A 22954-nucleotide genomic window follows, 5' to 3' on the forward strand; every position below is an offset into this window, starting at 1 on the left:
GGGCATTGGGTGTCTTAGTGAACTTTTAATGGACTGTTTGCTCATTTCACTTTTTAATGAACTTTTGTTGATTATGTTGCTACTTCACACTGTGGCTACCTTGATTCATTTCTGTCTGCTCATACAAGCAATTCTTCTGGAAGAGAAAAGGCCGTTGTAGCTCTCTGTGCACTCCTGGTTTTGAACCACCATCACCACTCTTCAAAGTAGCCACCAGGATTGCCCAGGTCCTCAGCAGCACACTCAGTCGCTGTTACCAGATATCATGGCCCTTTTGAAAATAGCAGGATTTTGTTTGTGGGATTGGATCTGTGGCTCTCCCGACTCTAATGTAGCCCCATCCCAGCTGCCAAGCAGTCTCCAGTCTGTTCCCAACTCCTGCGTGTCTCCATGATTCCCCACACAGTGGCTGTTAGCTCAGTGTGCCTCAATAGATAAAGGGTAGATACTGTTTAGAAGCTACCTGGTAGCGATTTCCTCCATCTTAAATGTTTTAAAAACCTAACCCATTTACCTTTTACTTCTGAGTGTTTTAGTTTCATCAAACACTACTTACAGCAGTTATAACCTGATCCTTTTGGATCCTACAGGACCAGTTTCTAGATTTAGGGCTGTGCTGTTGCTGTAAAAACAATACTGCAACTAAAAAGAATAGTTTGGGTGAGTGAGGAGGCCTAATTGATTCATCAAGGGTTATACAGCACAAACACTTCAAAGCATCGTCACAGGATCCTGCTGTGAAATGCCACTCAGCCTCCTGCCACAAGAAGCCCAAGGAGCAAATGCTTTGCATGTTCTAAGGAACTACTGAGTCTTAAAAACCCCAAAACTAATCGTTTTTCCTTGCACAGAGACTCTATGTCAAGTACTTGTGCTTTATTTTTACCTATATTTACCCATTTTTTTATCTCAAGAATGACTCTCAAAATTGCTCAGATTCTTAAAACATGAACCTGAGAGACTGAAGTGTTTTCAGTGTTCTTCTGCTGTGCCCAGCACCAGTCTTCAACACACAGTTTAATAGCTAAGATTCCTTATCTGTAAAATAGGAGAAATCTGTTTAACCTGAGAAGGGGCTGACCTCATACCTCACACAAGCTTTTGGTGCTGAATTCGTTGACAATTATAGGGTACAATGTAATCTTTGTGTGCTAGATGTTGTTAAAGAACATGATGTTAAGGTTCTTAGATTTGTCTGAAGTTTATTTTTTTTTAATTATTTTTAAGCGCATGTTGAAAACTATCGAGTCACTGAGGAATGAAGTTTTATTTCCAGCTCGTTAAAACATACTGAAAACTATGGAAAACAGGTAACTTAGTGTTGTTTTGAGTCCCATGTTTGAGGCAGTTTTATTCCCTTCAGTACTGAATAAAATGTAACTGATCTGTAAATCAACCCTTTGATGCAGTAAAACTGCCAGAAACCAAAACTGATCTGGCTCAAATGATAGACACTTACTCTGGCTGACAACTTATACATTTAATTGGAAGCTACAGCTTTTGAAATGAATTGGACGGAGTGAAATCATCACAGTCTCAGATGTAGACAATGACAGAAGCCAGTATGTTCAGTTCTCTTCACTGAGGCTTGTAACACAGAAAAAGCTGATGATCTTACTAGATTGCGATTGAAGATATTTGCCCTTCACTGAATAATGAGCTTGCAATCACATTTTGCTGAAACAGGTTCTTTGAACAAATGAAACTTAAATCAGAAGGAAGTTAAATCTCATTTCTTACTCTTCGATCAAAACCTTCATGCTTGAGCGCCTCGTAGAGAGGAACATTAGGCTCACATTTCTGTAATCTTATTTGTTATTCAAGATTTGCTCCTGATAGCTTAAACTACTGGGAAAACAAAAACAAAAACAAAAACAAAAAAAAAAAAAACCAAACCCACACCCATACAGCCTTAAAAATGGAAAATCGATTCATTTCCACCACTTTGCAAAGCCTTTCATTATAAAGGGAGAGCAAAGCAAGTAGAAAAGAACTGCATGCATCCAAAGTCACCAAATCTTTTCACTTGTTCCCAGGGCTCGGACAACAATGCCACTATGAAAATAGCACCGAGGAGGAAGAGCATGCTGGGTAATGAGATGCAAATGAGCACACCAAGCATCCCACTCTGCCTCGGAGCCTTTGTATCCAGTAGTGCAATAACAACCAGCTTTTGAGTCATGATAGGTTAGCACAGAATAGGTTTCACAATGGGTGTATGTATTATCCTTATGGTTCTCCTCAGCTTGTGGTCAGCAGGATAGTTAAACATGGCATCCATTTCAGTGAGAAGCTGCCTAGATTAAAACTAGCTGAAACAAGAGTGCCACAATTAATTGTAACAAAACTCAGTGTGAGACCTTGTGAAGGGAGAAGGACATTTTATTTTATTTAACTTGATCTGGAACTTGTTTTTTCTTACACTGTCATACTGTGCACACCAAGGCACATGTATCCAAGTGCTGTGGCCAAGATGACTCTCGTGGGAAACTGAAGTCCTCTCTCTGTCTCTTGGGTTCTTCTTCACTGGCAAGGAACAGAACAAGTTGGGGTTTTTTTGAACAGGTCTCCTAAACATTCAGGAATTAACAGTTACCTTTGCATTGCAAATTTCTTTATTTCTGTTTCTGTAACTCATTGCTGACTGTCTCATCTTGGATCTCTTTAAGGCCATCATCTGTCCTTTTCTTACCATGATAGTATAGGTGATGTGCTTTGTGCCCTCCTTCTGTTACCAAACCAGAGATCTCATGCTGTGACAGGTCAATGCTGGGACCTTATCAGAGCTGTGTGCCCAGATGTGAACAGTATGTTCCCCAGATGTCTCCTTGGCTTAGCAGTATAGACCATTCCTTTAAACCTGACTGTAGTTTCTTTGAGTGCTTTCACACATACACGTTTCCATTCCTGTTTCATCCATATCCATCATATTTTTAAAAGGGACCTGTGCAAGGGGGAGGCATCTAAGAAGACTTGGATTTACGCAGAGGACTAAGCTGTTTCACAAGGCTGGGGCACTGGGCTGGCTTCACAGTGAAAAGCAGCTACTGTTCCTGTTCTAGTTTTGCTGTGCATTTTTGCTGTTTATTATGTGCTGAGCCAATGATGTGGGGGCCACATCTAATACTGTATTTTACCTTTTGGTAACAGTTTATAAATCCATGCTCAGAGAAGCAAAAAAAGGGCAAATTTTAGAAAATGCTTAGTGCTGTTGTAGCTGAGCTTTATGATATTGTTAGTTAATAATATCTTACAGAAATAACTTTCTTCCTTCTAGGTCACAATGCACTTTACAAAGAAACATATCCATTATCCCAGTTTTATGGGAGGGCAAACTGAAGCACAGAGACAGAAAATGTGCCATATAGGGTTACAGACCAAGACAGAGGGTGAGCAGGAAATCTAACAGAGGTGTCTCAGTATGGTTTCTCAGGCAGGAGACGACCGTGGGAAGGGCAGCAGATCTTGACAGTGCTGAGTGCGAGTTGCATGTCATGAAAGAGGGCCATATATCTTCTCTGTGAAGCTTCTTTCCCCAGCTCTGTGTTCTGCCTCCAAATCAGCAAGATCACCTTGCCAATGAATCATTTTCTTATTAGAGATGAAGATGAGATTGACTTGACCTGGGGAATCTGCAGGGAGCACAAGGCACCACTCTTCCAGCACTGTGGCTTTACTGAGCTGGAGACAATTGATGGTCATGAGAAATCAGCACCTTTTGGTTCTTAACACATTTGGGGAAAAAGCTGGTGTTATTTTTCCATTGTCAAGAACAGTGCTTGGTTGAGGGAAAAATGCAGAATCACTTCTCTCTTAAAGGTAACGAGGGTGTGTAGATTAGGGGGAGAAACTGACAGCTGTGCCCTGCCCACCCTCCACACCTCCTCCACAACTGAGAAGGGAAAATACCAGGAATTCATCATGCTGTGGCCTATCTTATACAAAGCATACATTGGAGACTTTTTTATTATTCTTTTTTCCTTCTTTTGTCATAATATGCCAAAGAAAGAGATCGAACAAGAATTCATGATGTATCCACACCCAAGGTGCAGAATATTTGCATAGACCCTTTCCACTGAAAGTGATACCACCACCCCTGCCACAGATATTATATAAGTCTTCATTCCTGCAAACAGTGAAATTAATTAGCATAAATTATATCCAGAGTCTAGTTAGGATCAGTCGTTGCTTTTGCAGAATTACAAGGCCTTTGTGCACAAAAAAATTAAAGAAAATTGTTTAATGATGATGTGTGCTGGTTACTAAGCTAGCCACCAGTTAGAGATATTTATAGCTATTCCTGCCACTAATAATGATATGCTAATTATAACCCAAATAGAATTCTGTAATTTCTCCCTGAAAATGGAAGCAATGCAGAGAGATGTTAAAATCTGTGCTGAGGCATCGTATTAGCAATTAGGTTTTTAGGTGGCACTGCACTTCTGAAGAGAAGAAAGCAAAAGAAGATGGGAGTGCTGTTTCTATTCTTACATATTTGTTTGAGCCTAAATAAAGGATTTAAACTTGAAAACGTTCTTATCCTACAAAGCATTCTCTGTGAAGTGTTTTAGAAGCACTAAGCCTGTGTGGGAGAGTCCCTCAAGGGCATTTGCTCAGTTGTTCCAGAGCATCACAGCCCCAAGAGATGACTCAGGCAACGATGAAGCGCCGAGAAATTGCTCATCAGTTGTGCTACAGAGGCCAGAGCAGCTTGGGCACATTGAATATTACCATTTAAATATTGCAGCTGTGGACTGCAGACTGTGTCTGCAATCTTAAGGGTAGGTCCTGAGGGATTATTTTAGAGGGCAAGCATTTTGGGTTGCACTTTGAGTTTCATCCCACATGAGTTTTCAAGGAGCACATCACTGAGATGCCTGAAGCTATTTCCAGTCCAAAGTGACCACAGTCAGGTGGTGACTGTGGTTTGGTACGGCAACCTTTGCAGACATTATCCTGCTGTCCAAAGCAAATTTGGATTTGGTTTCTTCCTGGCCAAACATACCTCACTGCTATCACTCTTATATCAAGTAAGAATAACATGATAATTTCTGCTCCAGAAATGTGAAAGAATTGGCACTTTAAATGCAGCTCCTGTAACAAGTAACTACTGAGGGGTATTATAAAATCTGAGATTTAAGCCATGCAGCTCAGAGATAGCAAATAAAATTTCAGCAGCAAAGAGCAGGAAGACAGGGTGAAGAAATAAGCCTTGCAGTCACAGAACTATTTGTCTGACCTCTGTCAACTGCAAGGCTTTCAAACATATTTTGAAGGACAGAATAATTAAAAACATGAAAATAAATAGAAAGCAGGATAACAGTGGTCATGGGTTTATTAGAAGTAAATTGTATCAGCCTATCTTGATGTCATGGACAAGATAAATGATGTTCTAAGAAATACTTTGTATGTCATCTACGTGGACTTCAGTAATGCATTTGATACAGTTGCACTGCAGAATTTATGAGGCACGAGGACTTGGAGATTAATTGTTGACTTGATACTGCATATGGGCCTGGCTAAAGAGGAAATAAAAATGATGAGTCTTGAATGAGGAATCTGCATGCTGAAGGGCATACATTAACAGATTATGTCAAGTATTGGCTAGACAAATGATCTTATATGGTGGTTTCTTCAGTGGTGCTGGCATCAAGAGAGGCAGTTTGCTCTCATCCAGAGTTGGAAGGCATCATCCAAACCGTAGGGTTTGGGGACAAGGAAAAAAAAAACAGAAGAAAGGATCTCTAGGAGTTTGAAGAGTAGAAATTCATTAATGAAGTAAACTAAACAGTGTATTTGAGGATTAGTACTAGATTGCTGCTCCCTGCTAGATGCATCCACGGGAATCAGTAGTTAAGACTGCTTTAGTGTGGCTGTACAGGCGTTATCTGGAGCACAGTGTTCTCCATCCATCAGGCTTAGGAGGAAGGAAGGCTGGAACTGTAATGCAGGGAAGGTAATGGCAAATTCATTAGGTGAGAGGGAGCCAATACAGCTTGTCTTGTTTAGTTGACCAAAATGAAGGTGCAAATTGTTCATAAATGCAGTCTGGAAACCAGGATATTCAACAGTCGTGTTCGCAAATAACCTTCCAGGAGAAATGTACAGAACACAAAACCTGGGCACTCCACAAGTGAAGAACATTTAGAAAAGTGTAGTGGCTTTGCCTGCAGTTCCTGAGGACTGCACTGGCTGAGTTTTAAAGAATGAAAGGGAGTCCCTCTAGAGTCCCCTGTTTTACAGGCAGAACAGACTGGCACACCATATTGTCACTTTAAACATATTCTAGGAACAAAAAAAGCCAGGATCTGCCTTTAAAGGAAAGTGTAATCCAAAATCTTCATTGAAATGAATGTTTGCTGTGCATTTTGTTCAGAGTTTTGATATTTTCAGCAATAAGCTGACGGAACTCTTTAACGAGAGACAGAAGGGACAATGAAAGAAGAACAAAAAGATTTTGCTTCAGCTTCTCCTGGTTTTTTTTTTTTTCCCAGACGTAACCATGCATTAGAAAATGTAACTGTTTTTAAAAAGCAATCATTTTTTATACCTAGCTTGTTTCAAAAAGGTCGTTCCACTCTCATTGTCACCTCAGGAAAAACAATAAAGCAGCAGTCCTCCACGTAATTGCACAGGCTCGCCTGGTGGGTTCTCTTTCTTGTTCAATGAAGTATCATTCATTTAGATCAGAATACAGTCTTTCTAAATTAGAGGTTTACATGTGTAATTATATAAAATGATATGTTTGTTTACATCTCCAAGTAAAATGTACGTCGTTTTCTGTCATTTATCTTTGAAATTCAATTTGGCTTTGTCGATCCCTAATTTATTGCAGGAGATGAATGTGCTGTTAGAGTGTTTACAATGCCTCTCGCTGCCTGTGGATAATAGAATTACCCTGGTTATTGCTATTCATTTCGACATTTCTATGGTTAGAAATACGCGATAGTTTTACATTCCTGAATATATAGTGCAAATCCTAATGCTATTTATTGTGGCTCCCTTTTTTTTTTATCCATCTAAAGACTTAAATTTACTTTCAAAGAATAGTGGGACATTTGACAGCTGATGGCTGTATTTCTCAGCAGCTGCGTACTCTCTTCTGTGTTCATAAATGCGTGGAGAGGCTGTGTTCATACCTTTGTGTGTAATGTTAATAAATATTTTCGATTTCTAGTAAACCCGAAAACTCCCATATGAATTTCTCCCGATTCAGCCCTGGGGCTTTGGTGAATGAGCAGTGTGTATAACCAGTCACTGAATTTATGGAACATTTTTGGAAAAACAGTGTTTGTTTTACTTATTCCTTTTGTCTGTTTAACTGGTTGGGTTAAAAGGCCTTTATTTCCAGGAAGCAGTCCCAAGGCATTATTTTTCCAAGCAGAACTTTCAAGGCTAACTCTACAGAATGTTTCCTTTGATACCTTCTTGAGGTTTTCTTTCTGTATTCCTGTTCCTTACAGTATTTGAAAAAGGCAGACTGGGAAGCACATCCACTTTGGACTGTAACAGGATAGGAGCAGTGCTGCAGGATGCTCAGAGCATCTCACAGGGCACAAGAACTCAGTGAAGAAAGGTGTCTAATTTCATATTCTTCTTTTCATTTCAAAATTGTTCTCTTTGAAGATGAGGATCAATATCTGAATGTGGAGAAGGTTTCCCTCATCACCTAGGGTCTGGAAATCTTTCAGATGAGGAAGATTTCCTTTCGGCTAATCCATCCAGACCATCTCTGTGTGTGTGTGCACGGGACATGTGTGGCCCTGTGCTGCCTGGGAGTCCCAGGCAAAGATCCCGACTGCACTGTGAGTGGGAATGGTGTAAAGCATGTACTGCTATGACTTGGAGCCAGGCAGCACGTCCTGAGGTTGTGTTTAAACCCTGCATAATAACCTGAAGTCCCTTGTTACGCTTCCAACCCATCCATCCCCCACTTGCATTTTCTTAATAAAATGTTTTTTATGGATATGCGGAGCAGGGGAAAAAAATTAATAATGGACAGTAAAACGTGCAGTAGATTGTATCCTATTAATCTTTTGCCAGGGAAGGGGATGACGTTGCTTTCTGTCTCAGCTTCATATCTCTATGAAGACACTCAGCCTTCAGCTTAAAACAAAAAAAAATTTATTTGGCTTCTTTTACTTTAGCCTGCTTGTTACCTGTCTTACACTTTTTTCATATTTCACCTAAACAAAGTTTGAGAATGAGAAATCAATAAAGGAGTACTTCAGAATTTCTTTTTAAAAAAAGAAAAATTCTTTATACTATAAAATTTGCAGCACTTCCAGAGATAGCAGTAAAATATGCAGTCTCTCCATACCAGATTCTGTTATCTTTTATGCAGTGCCTCAGGAAACAGCTCAGGTAAGGTTATCCATCCACAGGTTGAATGAAAATAATTTAATTTCATAAGGAGAAGGCTATTGAACTCTACTTGGCTTCACAGCCATATTAGGGAAATTCAATCTGTGTCCCAAAATAGCCTGTGGAAACCTAATTTTTGGTCCCTAAGTGCTGTAGTACTGAAAATATGTGAATTTCTTCTAAGCCAAGGGTCAGTTTAGTTACTATCGCACCTACAGCCGTGGGCTGTTCTGGATGTGTAGAGAATAAGCATCAGAAGAAGCAAACCCAGAGCAGTTTTTCCCTCTGTGTAATACTGTTCAAGCTCTCCAGTGCTTCAAGATTTCCTCTGCCATAGCCTTTGCACTTAACAGCCCCTTATGAATTTTTCTTCTGTGGCCAAGTCCACAGAAGAAATTTGAATTAATGAATTAATTTGTTTCCAACAAAACCACTTCAAATAACGCATATATATGGAAAGAATGAACATCAGTAAACCTTAGACTAAATATACCTCTCTAAATATGTGCGTTTTAGGATAACTTTTAATATTCAGTTTATGGGGTAGATGCAAAATGTCACACACATGCATATCCATAATCTAATATTTGACTGTACATGCACTATATATGTATTTGTATAGCACTGTCTGTCTACTTCAGCACACGCAGGCACGCAGAGGTTTTATTTCTGTGAGCACCCTTCTGTGAAACGAGAGCTAACTGAAGGCAGAGCATGGATTAAATCCTTCACTTTGATCATCATCAAATTCTACAAAAAAACAATCTAAAAATTTATAAAGCATTAGTCATGCTGTTGAATTTGTAACTATTCCTGATTTTATGTCATGTTCAGTGATCCAGACACACACGTGTATTCATCCACACACATGCCTGGCATTACTCCTATGACATTAGACCTATCGCTGTTTGCTATTAAGTTACATTTCTTCATTTGCACTCCAGTAACTTCAGGCTTCACTAATTGCAAGTGCAAGGTAACTCAGGTGGGTTTTGATTTGTTTCTGATGGCCTTTTCCTTTCTTCAGCACATTGCAATGTGCTAAAAGCATTATCCTAAGCATCAATGCTAAGTGTTGCTCAAATGTCTCAATCACACATCTGACCCCTTTTAACTGGTGATTTGTTTGCAAGGTGATGCATTGGCTGAAGATTGTATAGGCTGATGTATTGACTAAATTGTCAGGATTTTTGTGTTGGTCCTGTTCTTTCTTCTGTGTCACTAAGACTGCATCTGAGCACTAAGGCATATCTGCCTTGTTGCCCACCCTACATCTCTGGTTGTTCCATCCACATTATAAAGTGATGAGATGAAAAACATTGCCATTTCTTCTCCATCTACATGCTGAATTTCCTTTTACAGAGGAATGATTTGGGAGACAGCGATGATCTTATCCAGTGTACAGTGAGGTTTTGGAGGGGTGTTGCCATGTCGGTGTCAGCTGGGACTTGTGACTATGTCCTGCAGTATTATGGGACATGTTGTGTAGAGTGAACTTGTTCACCTTCCAGCATTTCCAAACTCTGTAACAGGAGTAGAACAATAATTGTTTATTTGTTAAGATGGGAAAAATACTCCAACAGCAAAAGTGACAGGTATCATAGAAAAGCATGGTGTGTAAGACCTCCAAGGTTTTATATAGCAAATTATCTCCAAGCTGAAATACTGGGTCAAGCAATGTTTTGGAGTTTAACAAAACAACTTGTTTATATGGTCTGAGGACTGCATGTGCCAGGATGAAGAGAGAGATGTTTTAACTCACAAAGTCAAAGCAAAGTATGAAATTCTGTGAGGAGAGTGACATAACTTCGTTTGTTATTGGATGGTTTTACTGTAAATAACTTCTATATTGAATACAGTATTCCTCTTCACTTTTGTGGATGTTCTTAAAGATCACAGTTATAAATATCTACTGCCCTTTGCAAGACCATGATGTTTCCCTGGAAATTTGAGAAAAACCATTTGAGAGGTGTGCAAGAACTTCTGCAACTTGTTAGTGGGTTTGACTTTTTTTGGATAAATGCATGCTGTATTTCCAAGCTGGCTTTGGAGAGTTGTCCATATGGCTGTGTCTGTAAGGGCTGCAACACATACTGAAGATAGGAAAAAAGGGAAGGGTCATTTCTTATCATTGTCCCCTTGTGACTTTCTATCATAACTAGGAGTGCAGCCTAACATAATTTCCTTGGGTTTATTTTTCTCTGTGAGTTGCTTTCTGTAGATAATGCCTTTACACCATAGCAGAGTGTGACAATTCAATACAGTTAGATAAGAACTAAAACTGAGATATGGTCTCTTGTACAAAGTCAAGTTTCTCTCGGTTGCCCCAATGTCTTGAAACTGAAGTTTTACATTCTGCTAAATATTACTATTATTATGTATCTGTGGCATGGAGTAGTGAATACAGGAGGAAAAAACACAGTAGGGTTTTCATAAAACTCAGGAAATTAATTTCTTTGAGACTGGGCTGGTAAAGCTGTGGGTAGCGTTCGACATAACCGTTGTACTTATTTTTTCAGTTTTGATGACTACTCTTAATAACTTCTTGAAATACAGTTTTGTAATGTGAAAGAACCAGATTCATATCCATGGCAATACATTAAAATAATTAAATAAATATTAATACCATGTAATTAAGACCTGTTTTTATGTGTAGTCATATTTTGAGCTGTAGTGTTGGACAGCATGATCTGTCCCTGACTTCAGGAATGTGTGAGAACAGAGAACAGGAGAGGAAACTAAAGGCCTCATAACTGCACACACACAGGAACAGTTATTCCTACACATTAATTGAACAGCCTGATGAAACTGCCCAGAATGGGCGTTGTATGTAGAGCTGTCTTAAAGCAAAAACAAGCAGTTGTGATGGTTCACAATCAACATACTTCACGATCAGGTCTGCAGAACTGATGGTGATGGTCTGCTCCCTGCCCTTAGGATTGGCTGTGGAATCTGAGTGATAAATCTTCTGAGATCTGCTACATTTAAAATACAGGCAGTTCTGTTGTAGATGTAGATACTTGCTATGTATTCATATACCTCTTTTAGAAGAAAATTCAGGTCTGAAGGCACTCTGACAATTATTGCAGTCAAAAAGGCTCTACATTAAACAAAAGGAAACAAAAAGCCTCCTTTGTGGTAACAGTAGTTTTGTGAGAACGAGCAGCAGTAGTAGTTTTAGTTTTACCCATGAAAGACAAGTACTATTCATTCTAAGAGTTCATGATACTCAGTTGCAAATGTTAGCTCTTGGTCTTAAAAAAGAATGTGAATTTCTCTGCCTGAAGAAGTTGATGAGGACAGAGACTTTCTATAATTTACAGCTAGAGATCTCTTGTTTGAGAGGACAGTAGGTAGAGTTCACAATGGCACATTAGGAATGAAGTGGAAGATTCTGTAAAACTTAGGATATTCCTTACTGTGATTAGGTTGTGCTTGATAAATATCCATAGTGACTATGCATGTGATGAATGGGGATATTTCAAATTTGAAATCTTTCCTTTATCAATTTAGTGGGGCTGAACTTCTTTCATAATTAGGAATTTCTTGCCTGTATCTTTTTGTTCTTTTTAGACATGGGGAGATCTTGTGTGAATGACACCAGTTTATCATCTGTGCTGTCATTTCTGTTTAAACTCATGCAGTGAGTAGATAGATGTCTCCCATATGGTGTAACAGTTTTGAATACTTACAACTGCTTGATGCAGGCAATACCAGTTTTGTTTTTTCAGCTTTTTCCCAGCACCAGGTTATTCCATGTAATTGTAATGATGCACTCTAATTTCTGTGACCTCCCCTTGGGTGTCACTTCTGTGGTCTGATACATCTTGTAACGAGTCTGGAATCCTGGAAGCAGAGTCCACTTCCCTTTGTTCATTTCATCGCATTACTTCAAGTAATATTTCTCCCCTTTTCACCAAAATAGGTGAAGAGATTCCTCCAAGGAGAAGGTGATAGCATATGAGGAGCTGTAGCTGTAGAAGCCTTCTGGGACTAGAAGTCTTATGTAGATGTAAGATGTTGCTGATAGGTTTTTTTAAGAATTCAGGGTCATCGTGGATTTTTGTTTAGATGCTTGGCTAGTCTGATAAATTCAATAGGTAGAATAGTTCATCCAGGGAGAATTTATTTCCTTGTTTCCCTTGGTAATCTTAAAGATGACAAATTCTTGAGAACAACTTGGCCCATGGACATCGTCTCCAAAATCAGCTTTATCTCTAGAAAAAGTTGGTCTGTCAAAAAACAAGCACGTGATGCATTTTCCTATCCAAAGAAATGTTTTGTATGCGGGAAACTCCAAATCTGCCCTTTAAATCTCTAGTAAAAACAAAATAAAAAACTAAGCTATGTTCCTAGAAGATATGCATCATTTTTCTTGAGGGAACTTTGGAAGTGTTTCCTTTTCTTTTCCTTGGTATAAATCTCACAGGAGTTTAATCATTCATGAAAGTACATTGCTTAAAATAAAAGATATCTTGATCATCCTCATGCAGAAGAGTACATTATTTTAAAGACTCAATTTGAGCATGGAACAAATTGATGAAATTGTAGTACAAAACCTTTAATGCATTAGAATGATTACATTTGGAAATCATTATGTATACAAGTAGTTATTACAGAAATAACCTTCTTTGTCAAGTATTCTTGGCGTGGAAATAATCAGCATCCTATCCCATTAATTGTTTGAGAACTCTGAAATCTTTAATGAGGTTTTTTATGGAAGAATTTCAGTCAAATGCAAATGATTCATTGAAACTCTTAATCATAAGACAAATAGCGATTCTTCAGTGAATTTTTTTCATTCACTGTAATAAATGTAGCATGTTAACTGTAGACACACAGTTAACTGTTTCTCAGTTACTTTTCTCACAGCATTTTTCTTTAAAGATTCATTGCTGGTCAGAAAGTGATAATGGTTGGACTGAGAAATAAAATGCTTGACAGATGTCAAGAAATCTGTGTTTGATATAGCTTCAAGTAGATTTTTTCCCTTTGAGTGTTTTAAAAATTCATTTGTATTCAGGTTGATAAAGATACATATTTTTCAATGGGTATTCACAATCAAATATCATCCTTTTTTCACAGGTCTGATTACCACAACGTCAAGAAAATTGGATCGGGAGCAGCAAGCAGAACATTTTTTAGAGGTATGTTTAAGTGGAAATATATGTTAAGAGGTTAGCTGATTTTTGTAGTTTAAAATCACTTCTTCCTGTTCCAGGAGAGTGGTATTCTCCCTTCTCTTCATTTATAACAGTCTCACACAAAGCTGGGAATTGCCTGTTTATACAGAAGAAATAAAACATTTTTTAATTCTCAAGAGCAGGAAAAAGCTGAACAAAAGTTGAACAGGTTTTTTCCACCTCTAATCTACTTCAGTTAAGTCTTTTATTGTAGCTCTTAAATTTTGTTCATGACAGAAAGTTAGAAAATCCAGAGCAAAATGTTTTTTAAAGAGCAGGTGGAATGACCCCAACCCTGCCGGGATTTTTAGTCTCTCAGGTTAAACAGGTTTAAAGTTTTGCATCTTGGATCTAATATGCAAACTGGTAATTTGTATGAAAGCAAACTTTGACCTTTTCACGTTCACTGCATTATCAGAATCAATGATTTTTTTTTAGCTTTTGCTTGTTGGGACTATTAACAACAATTTTCAAGTTAAAAATTGCCTTTCACAAAAGAGTATCTAAACCATTCCCTTGGCCCTTGTGATGAATGTTTCGCTTTATAAGTAGCTCACGTGTGTCGGATATGGAGTGATACACTTGTAAACTACTGGTTTTGCCACACGTGTTTTCTTTAACATTGCTGTACACCATGCTGTGTTTTTTTTTTTTCCTTTGGGTAAAAGTTTCTTGTCTCTGTTCTTTTGTCTGTTTGTGGAGTAAGGAATTCTTGATTCCCATTGGTACTAGTAAAAAGAATCATATTGTTCCACATAATCAATCATCCCTACTATGTATTTTAGGAAATTCTCTTCAAATCCATACAAGCTAAAAAACATCTGGACACAATAATTCCTAATGCAATCACTGTCTGACAGCAAAATGTAGTAAAATATATATTTGCATATATTTGCATATATTTTCATTAGGTTTTTTATTTGCTAGAAATCCCAAATTATTTTGATTAGTGCAGAACACAGGAGAGAAGGGTTGATTATTACTGTGCAAGTTTGAATTGGGGTTTTTTTCTTGATAATTCACTGTAGATTCTTATACATTCCATGTCATAAATAAATGGAGGGAAATACAAGGATTTTTCCCTTTTTAGGATTTATTGAGTTGTAAAGTTAGTAAAGTAATCATGTGTTCTAGTAACTTCAAGCTTTCCAGTTTATACTGTCAGTGAAGATCACAAATGGAATGAAATGGACATTGATTTTGAAGTATGTCTATTGATGAGAATTTGGGGTCTCTAAGTCTCCTTTGCTCTGCAGAGAAGGACCAGGTAATCCTGGTGAACAACAAGTTAGCACAAAATGAAACACAGGAAGTTCCATCTGAGTATGAGGAAAAACTTCTTTTCTCTGAGGGTGACAAACCACTAGAACAGGTTGCACAGAGAGGTTGTGGAGTCTCTCTGGAGATACTCAAAACCTGCCTGGATGTGATCCTACACAGCCAGCTCTAGATGAACATGCTTTAGCAGGGGTTGGACTAGATGAGCTCCACAGTTCCCTTCCAACATCAACCATTCTGTGATTCTGTAATTCTGTGATTTATCTGTTTGCCTCAGAGATCTCAGTGAAACATGCCAAATACACATTTTCCAAAGGATGGGGGAGTGCTACTATTAATAGCAAAAAGAAAAAAATTAGTTACTTATAGAATTCAGCTTTAGTCATCAATACAAGTTAATATATTCTTTCCCTTGAATTGTATCTTGCTTGAAAAAATAACAATCTGCAAGATTTTGAGGGCTGAAGATGCAGTAGAGGGAAATTTGTGTGATACACTGCTTGAAGGCTTGTGAATGGGGAGTAAAGTGGAGGGCAGGCTACGGAGAAGAGAAACACGGGAGCAAGGTGTCCTGTAGAAGTGCAGAGAAGACCACATTGTGAAGCCCACCTGGGAACAGTGAGTGGGAAGGGGAGTTGGACTCTGGTGGAGACACAGCCTGGTGGTCAAATTGCCCCTTTGAGCTGCTGCTGAAACACTGCCCATCGCTGCCTCCTGGGAGGCGCGTTCCTGCTGCACATCCGTGCACAGGCTGCGATCCAGAGCCCGGCTGGTCAAGCTGTGCTTGTTCTTGTGGCAAACTGAGAAACCTTTTCTAAAATGCCTGTCTGTCTCTGTGTAATTAACCCCCTGGGGAGGCCTTAATTGCCGAGACAGACGTGGTTTCCCAGTAGTACAGTGTTTCCCTTCCGGCTTCATTTCATACCCTTCTTCCAGGAGCCTGTCTGGTGTAAAGGAGCGCAAACTTGGCTCTCTTTGAAAAGCTCTGATTAGTACTTGACCTAGCAACCCTTGCCCCCCTTGGCCCAGTGTGTGTGTGAGGCACTGACAGACCTTTCCTAGATACAATTTTTTAATTGTTCTTAATAAGACTGTCTTTGATGGAAACACTATACCCTATAAGTACCTGCCAGTATTTACTTAGCAAATTTCATTATTAACATCATTTCCACCTCTTTCACCGAAGCTGTTGGGAAAATGAAGTGAAATAAGATAGCAGATGTTAGTCACTGTAGTTGTGTGTAGTGCCAGTGCTTATCTCCAGAACGTCGCCTGTGATGGCTTAGAGTTGCTCTTCCCGAGCTGCCTGCCCCTGTCTGTGCCAGAGGAAACATGAATTACCAGCAAAGACAGGATGTGTATTTTTAAGGCTGCCATGCTTAGGAAAGGTGAATCTAAGTGACTCTCCTTGTAAGTTGCACAAGAATTCTGTTGCAAAGTAAGTACCGAGGCCCAGGTCAGATGTGCATTTCTTCTTCCTTTCTCCTTTAGATGTATGGACCTGTGTCCACATGGATTTTTTTAATGGTACCTCAGGCTGCTGTCACAGGACTTCCACTTACCAAAGAGTATGTTCCAAAGGGAGTGCAGAAACATGTCTAGAACCTGAGCCAAAAGATGCATGAAGAAGTCAGAAATTGACTCCCCTTTATAATCATTGAGATTTTCTGTTTGCTTTGGTGATCTTGTTTGGGTATTGTTTGTTTCGTTTTTTGTTTGTTTGTTTTGGAATTTTGGAAGGAGGGGAAAAAAATAATTGCTTCTCCCAGGTTTTTCATTGGTTGTGGCATTGTCGATGCTTATTTTTTTAAGCTCTGAAGTTGAGGGCCTAATTCTTTTCTGAGACATTTATAATGCCTTGCAAAGCTGCAACTTGTATTCTGTGCTTGTTATCAGGTAGAATTTTGCTGCTGTGGTTTAAATTGGACGTCACTGAATTTTATACAGGATGGTCTCTTGCTTTAGTGGATTCTTATTAATGGAACAGATCTGCCTGAAATAGGAGGAAAATGACCACTTGATTACATTACTTTCTCACAGGAAGCAAGACAAAAGCAGTTGTTCCATTTCATAGACTTTCTCAAAGATTTTGTAGTTGGGATGAAGTATTTAAATAACAATCTGAAAGAGGAAAGGTAATCCTGAGAGCTACCTGCTTGCTTTGCAAGTGAACAAGAATAATGATGTCTTTCCAATGAGGTGCAAGTTTCAGACGATTTGGCTTTATTTTCTTTCAATAATTGAATACATTATCCTCTTCTTTCCTTCTTTTACTTCCTCCATATTCTGGATATGTGTTGTCTTCTAATAATTTTTATGTAAATGTAGACACATGTAAACACTTCACTTTCTTTTCTTGTATTACGCTAATTTACTAAAAAGAAGAAGCTAGAAGTAGATAATGTCAGTGGAGTTTGAGCTATGGAAAAAACCCCACAAAACTAGTCTGGCTGGTTTTTTCTGCCCACAGTTTTTGTAGATGCCTCCTAATGCTGGTAGACAGTTTTACAAACTCTGGTGATTTTGCTATGTGGTTTTATGCAAACAGCTGCGGGAGTGGTGGAGGTCCAATAACAAGCATAAAAATTAAACCATTTCATGCAGGATCTGCAACCTTTTGTGTTGTCAGCTGATTCTGAGATGTCCAGAACATGAATAGTTCCTGGTCTGCTTTCCAGTGTATATGTGCAACATCATGGGGGAGGATTGTTGAATCCAGGCTACAGTTCATTGACTTGCACATTTAGCCCAGAAAGTGGATCTGAGCACGTTTTTCTTACCCTGAGCAGTTTCTAAACACTCTGTTGCAGAGGCTTTATTACTTATGCTTCCAGCACAGAAAGCGTCTGCAAAATGTACCCACCACTGAGCAGTTCAGCTTGTTGGGAATTGCTGTGTCAAGACCTGTGTTTAGCAAAAGAATGGGCCAGAAGAGTTACAGGCTTCAGTGTGCAATTCTAGCAAGTCTTTAAAACTTCATGACTGAAGGGATGAATTGTCTGTAGCAAGAGATGACCTCTCCATCCTCTTGATAATGGAATATAAGTGGGTGCTTTTAAAGTGCTGAGGCTGTTTAGTCTCTCCCTGATGAGCACATGTGGTGTGCGCTCTTCAGACATTTAGCCAGTTTTGAAAATTGTATCCATAGTATCTGTTCCTCCAAAACACTAAAATAGCTATTTAAATTTGCCCCTGTAGATTCATTCAGAAAATATCTTTTAACATTTGTCATGGTGAAAAACTTGTCTATTCGAAGTGTCTCTAAAGAATAAAAGTAGCTTTTAATAAGTATGGTCAGAACTTTAAATCTCTTCAGAAGTGACAAACGGAAGGCAATAGGTTTAAAAATAATGTTACAGCAGCTTTAGCCTTTAAAGGTCCAAGTCATGTACCCTAATTGAAGAGGAGGAGAAGCGGGAGCAGAGTATTGGCTTAGTGCAGCTAATTTTTAGCGAACTTAGTGCTATCAGAATGGTAACAGTGCCTCTCAAGTGCCCTGCTTTTGTCACAAATCAGTGTACACAACCTTCATCAATCTTCCTGCTGCACAGCTCAAGCACAGCAATAGGCACAGCACTGAGAAGGATGGCAGTAACAGTGCAAGGGGTTGTAATGAAGACAAATTGCTAAATCTGATGTGAGTGTCAAAATACATGGGCTGAATGAAGCATATTGGTTTCTATTTACTGTAAGTACACTAAGGGTACAATAAACTGTGTTACATGGTATGTATTTATATTCAGTAATTAGAGGGAAACATGATAATCTGCTGTAATTGGAGCCTTCTAAAAAGAATTCAAATTTCCACTCATTTAATGGGAGTTGTAAATGTGAGGGGAATGTTGATAGAGGGATTATAATTTTATTCCACTTGGAATTTGGTCCAGAATATCACAGGGGAAGTTGTTGCCGGAAAGTTTATGGCCACGGTTTGCAGCAGAGAAGGAGTTTAAAAACTCTCAAAGTGGCGTTTAAAAATAGCACTACCTCTCACTTCTTCCCACAAACACCACAGTGGTGGTTCAGCATTGGACCAGCCTGTGTTCTCCACCATCCTCCTCTTTTCCTCCAGCATCTCCCACACAAGAACTTAACAAATATAACTTCATTTTGCTGTTGAGCCTTCTCAGTTGGGCCTTTGCTAGTGGCGATGCCTGAAGTCCATGGTCCTTTGTGAGAAACTGCAACATTTTCTGAAGAATATAGGCAGCTGTGTGGCAATATGCTCATGTATATTTTTACAGGAGAAGTACTAAAGCTGAAGTTCATTGGGTTTGTGTAGCTGAATAGTGCTCTACAGCACACTGATTGCTTAAATCCTGGATTACAAGTCTGTGTAAGCATTTGTTTCATGGTTCTTTAGCATTGCCCACATTTGGCAGAGAAAGCTGCATTTTTTCTCAGTGACATGCTGGTGATGGTGTAAAAATGAGGCAGTGTGTCTGATTGAACATTTTGTCTGAGGTTTAAATGGCTCCAAAGGCACATGCCTTTCCCTTTTTTAACACTGAAGCCTATCAGAAAATGCAAGGGCTGTTTAAAAAATAGGTAAACAGCCTCTTCTTTTCCATCTTGAGTTTGAAAAGTATTACTGGTTGTGCTTGCTGGAAATGAGAGAACTATTTTAATTATTTCTAAAACGCTTGGAAGTATTTCTAGTTGAACAGTTGGTTTATGGAGGCAGCTTTCTAAAAAGACAATGAAAGATGTATCAATGTCATCTTCAAATGGTGACACACTGAACTTTAATGTCAGCTTCAAAGTTAAGCAGAAAAAAGAAAAGGAAAAAATGAAAGAAAGGGGAAAAGGAGAGAAGGAGGGTGGGGAGGAAAGAAAGGGAAGAAAACAAAGAGTTCTAATGAAAATCAAAAACGTGTTCATCTCATATTACCTCTCCAGGGGGCTATCAGGAGAGGGGAAATCCACCTGGCCAGTGTGGTGGCAGATCTAGCAGAGACGCGAGGTCTGGGCTGAGGAAGCCCAAGCTGAGCTCGCTCACCCCATGATGCAGGTTTCCATCCTGCACCCTGTGTTCTTCGGCTGCTGTTTTCAGAAACAGCCAAAAACTTTCCAAAGACAGGAGGTGACTGGAGGTTAAAACTGTCTTTCAGAGGCAGATTTCCATATGACATTGCACACTGCTTCTCATGTGTGTTTGGGCAGAAAGTCTTACACAGCAAAATATGGGAAAAGTCCTGGTGGGATTCATCTCTCTGCAGTGATAAGTGGTCTCCTCATGTAGACTGTTGTCTCTAATTCGTGTGATCTGATAAGATGAAGAATTTTCAAGTGCATCACTGAAAATATTACTAATAATAAGGAAGTGGTCTCTGTGCAAGAGATATGAACAGAAATTTTAAACAGCAAAATAATTAAGGCATCGTGTTTTTACAGATTACTCTCTTTTATTATTGCAAATTTCAATAGCTCCCAAATGTCCCATTATTTTGGATAACGTCTTGAGAAGTAACACAAGTGACAGAGCCTAAGCATTGGGAAAACTGAATTTAATAACACTTTTCTTCATGCGTGCGGAATCTTAATTCTGTTTTGTTATTAAATTTTTTTTAAAATCATCTATTTATAAATTTATAATAATGGGGCAAATTAAGGTTGGATTGGAAAAAAAAAAAAAAAAAAAAGAATTATGTGTTTAAAGTCCTTAGTATTCCATGTTAAATTCAGGTAGCCATTGGAAAATGTGCCTACAATTCTGATGGCACTGTATATATACCAAAGGAGAAGGGCAAGAATGGGTCTGCGTATATCAAATACTGCAGTGACCGTCAGTTCATTTCAGGTATTCAATGAAATACCAATAGCCTCCAGAGACTGGATGTGCAAAGAATGTCTGTGACGTTTCCATAAAATTTGTAGACTTTTAAGTCAACCCTGAGGCTGTTTGTTTACTTTTTTGCCTTATGCTAATGGCTGATTTCACTCTTTATTTTTTTTAGATAATATTAATCTCATTCTTTTAACTTCCTCAAGATTAGTCTGATTCTCTTAAAAATGCTTTGCACATGCTAACAACAGGGTGATGTCAAGGACAAATACGGTACTGACAGTTAAATTAGTGCATCAGTTATATCATAGTATCTGTTTCTGGCCTCTCTTGGAGAGTGTTTAAGCCATCTAGCTAATCTGATACTGTTTGGAAGTTCTTACATGGCAGGATTTCAGTCCAGCATTAAAAATCTCACACTTGTTTGGTTAATCTATTGTATTGATTTGGAATACCAGTAGTAATGAAGAAAAGCAGTCCTCTTTTCTGTCTTTAATGAGCTGCCTAAGTAAAAAATCTTCATAACTCAGTATGCAAAACTGTGGGTTTTGTTATGAATGCTTGATGATTACAGGAATGAGCCAGATAGCTTACAGACCTTCTATAGATGTAATGTAAGCTTGTGTTAACTTATTTCGTATTAAAATAAGAAAGCACAGCTCATATATTATTTATTCCCTCCTCAGCTCATGGAAAAGATTTGATTTTACCAGTTCATCGATATATGATGAGAGATTCACCATGCACAGTGGAATACTGCCCCAAATATATTTTTTACAAAATCATGTTTCACTGGACAGTGAGTCTGCTAGAAATGGGCAGGGAACAATTGGTATTATGATGCAGGATAAAAAACCGATTGCCTATTTAGATGAAAATCTGTTCCAGTATAAAAATACAAATAATTTTGCAGATGCTCCTTCAGGTTCATGTTTTGAAGAGCATGGCAAGATCAGAGTCATCCAGGGCTAGGGCTTTGGTTCACACACTGCTGTCTACCATGGTGGTTGTGTCTTATTAGAAAAATCACATTTCTGATTGCCTAGAGCTTTGCCTTAGTCAAGGCATGATTTGCATATATCTGACATTTGCGGAGGGAGGGAGCTTGTTTTACAGATTTCATGAATCGCTGACCTGAACTGTTGGATCATGAAATGTAGAAATCAATATCCACAAAGCACAGCTCTGTTGGCTTTTTCATGCTGGGCATCAAATACCTCTTTTGGAATTTTCCTTGTTGACCCACAGCATTCTAGCAGCAGGTCTTGGCTCTAAGCATCTCATAGCATGGAAGCATGGAAGGAGATATTCAGCATATAGATTTTGTGTGTTGTCTTATCAGGCATTTTCCAAATGATTTAAAGGCATAACAGACAAGAGGCAATTGTGCCAGGAAGGAAATCCAGCCTGCTGTCAGCCACCCTGCAAGGTTCTGAGTATCTGCTGGGAGCCTAGAGTGTATCAGCACTTCCTTGACCCTCTGGCCCTAATTAAAATCTCACTGGACTCAGCATCATGGAGTAATGCAAGAAAGTTACCTTAGGATTAACTATCATTATATTAAGACATACATGATGTCTTTGTGGAGAGGGGAAAGTGTTATGCTGGGGGCTAGCTCAGTTCCTTTGCTTATCCTGAGTGGTGTGCTTAGTCTGGCTTCAGTAGCAATGATTTTCCTAAATTTATCCCTAATAATCCAAGGATAAAAGAATTCGACATTGGTGCCCATGGCTGCATTTCCCCAGGTGTGTTGGAAATGGGTGGGTGAATGCATGAGAGAAAAGCAATTTAAAATGTACTCAAAATATACCTCTCTTCTGTTTGCAGAACTATGAGATGGCAGAGCATTAGATCAATGCAAATGGGTGGAAAAGTATTATTAAAACATCAAATATTATTGGATGCTTAGAAAATTTGGTCTGCATCCATGTGTTAAATGCTGTTGAAACAGAGAGGGATGTATTAGTGGTCTTCCTTCTTGTTTTATAAATCATTCCTCATGCTAAGCTTGTGCAGGCAAGTTCTGTGGTTAATCTATATCAAGCTTTTCTTTTCAGTCAGGATTTAGAAGTTTGGTCTAATGTTGCTTTCTCACTGAGGGATTAGTTCACAGATTAGCTCAGGGCTAACAGGTTTTTTCTTCATTGTATGTTTCTTAAGATCTGTAGCCCCCTTTTTTATGAGCTGAAGCCCACCTACCAGGCCCAAATTGGTTGGATATACTCTTTCAGGGTGTCTCTTTTGCCAGGCTCCGTGCTTGGTGAAACAAAGAGTCATTGTGCAGGGTGCACTGCTTTGCTAAATCTTCACTTTTTTTATGAATGTACCAATGTTTTAATCTTCT

General features: G+C 38.8%; 1 protein-coding gene across 11 annotated transcripts in view; it reads left to right on the forward strand.

Moving 5' to 3' along the window:
* FAT3 (FAT atypical cadherin 3) overlaps positions 1 to 22954 on the forward strand; it is a 402929-nt gene that overhangs the window by 252683 nt on the left and 127292 nt on the right. For all 11 annotated transcript variants that reach the window (XM_039563113.1, XM_039563130.1, XM_039563138.1 and 8 more), the window contains exon 4: positions 13450 to 13511. In XM_039563113.1, coding sequence (XP_039419047.1) covers positions 13450 to 13511 — 62 coding nt within the window. The remainder of the gene's footprint in view (positions 1 to 13449; positions 13512 to 22954) is intronic.

This window comes from Corvus cornix, chromosome 1, assembly GCF_000738735.6.
Source record: "Corvus cornix cornix isolate S_Up_H32 chromosome 1, ASM73873v5, whole genome shotgun sequence".
Taxonomy (NCBI): Eukaryota; Metazoa; Chordata; class Aves; order Passeriformes; family Corvidae; genus Corvus; species Corvus cornix.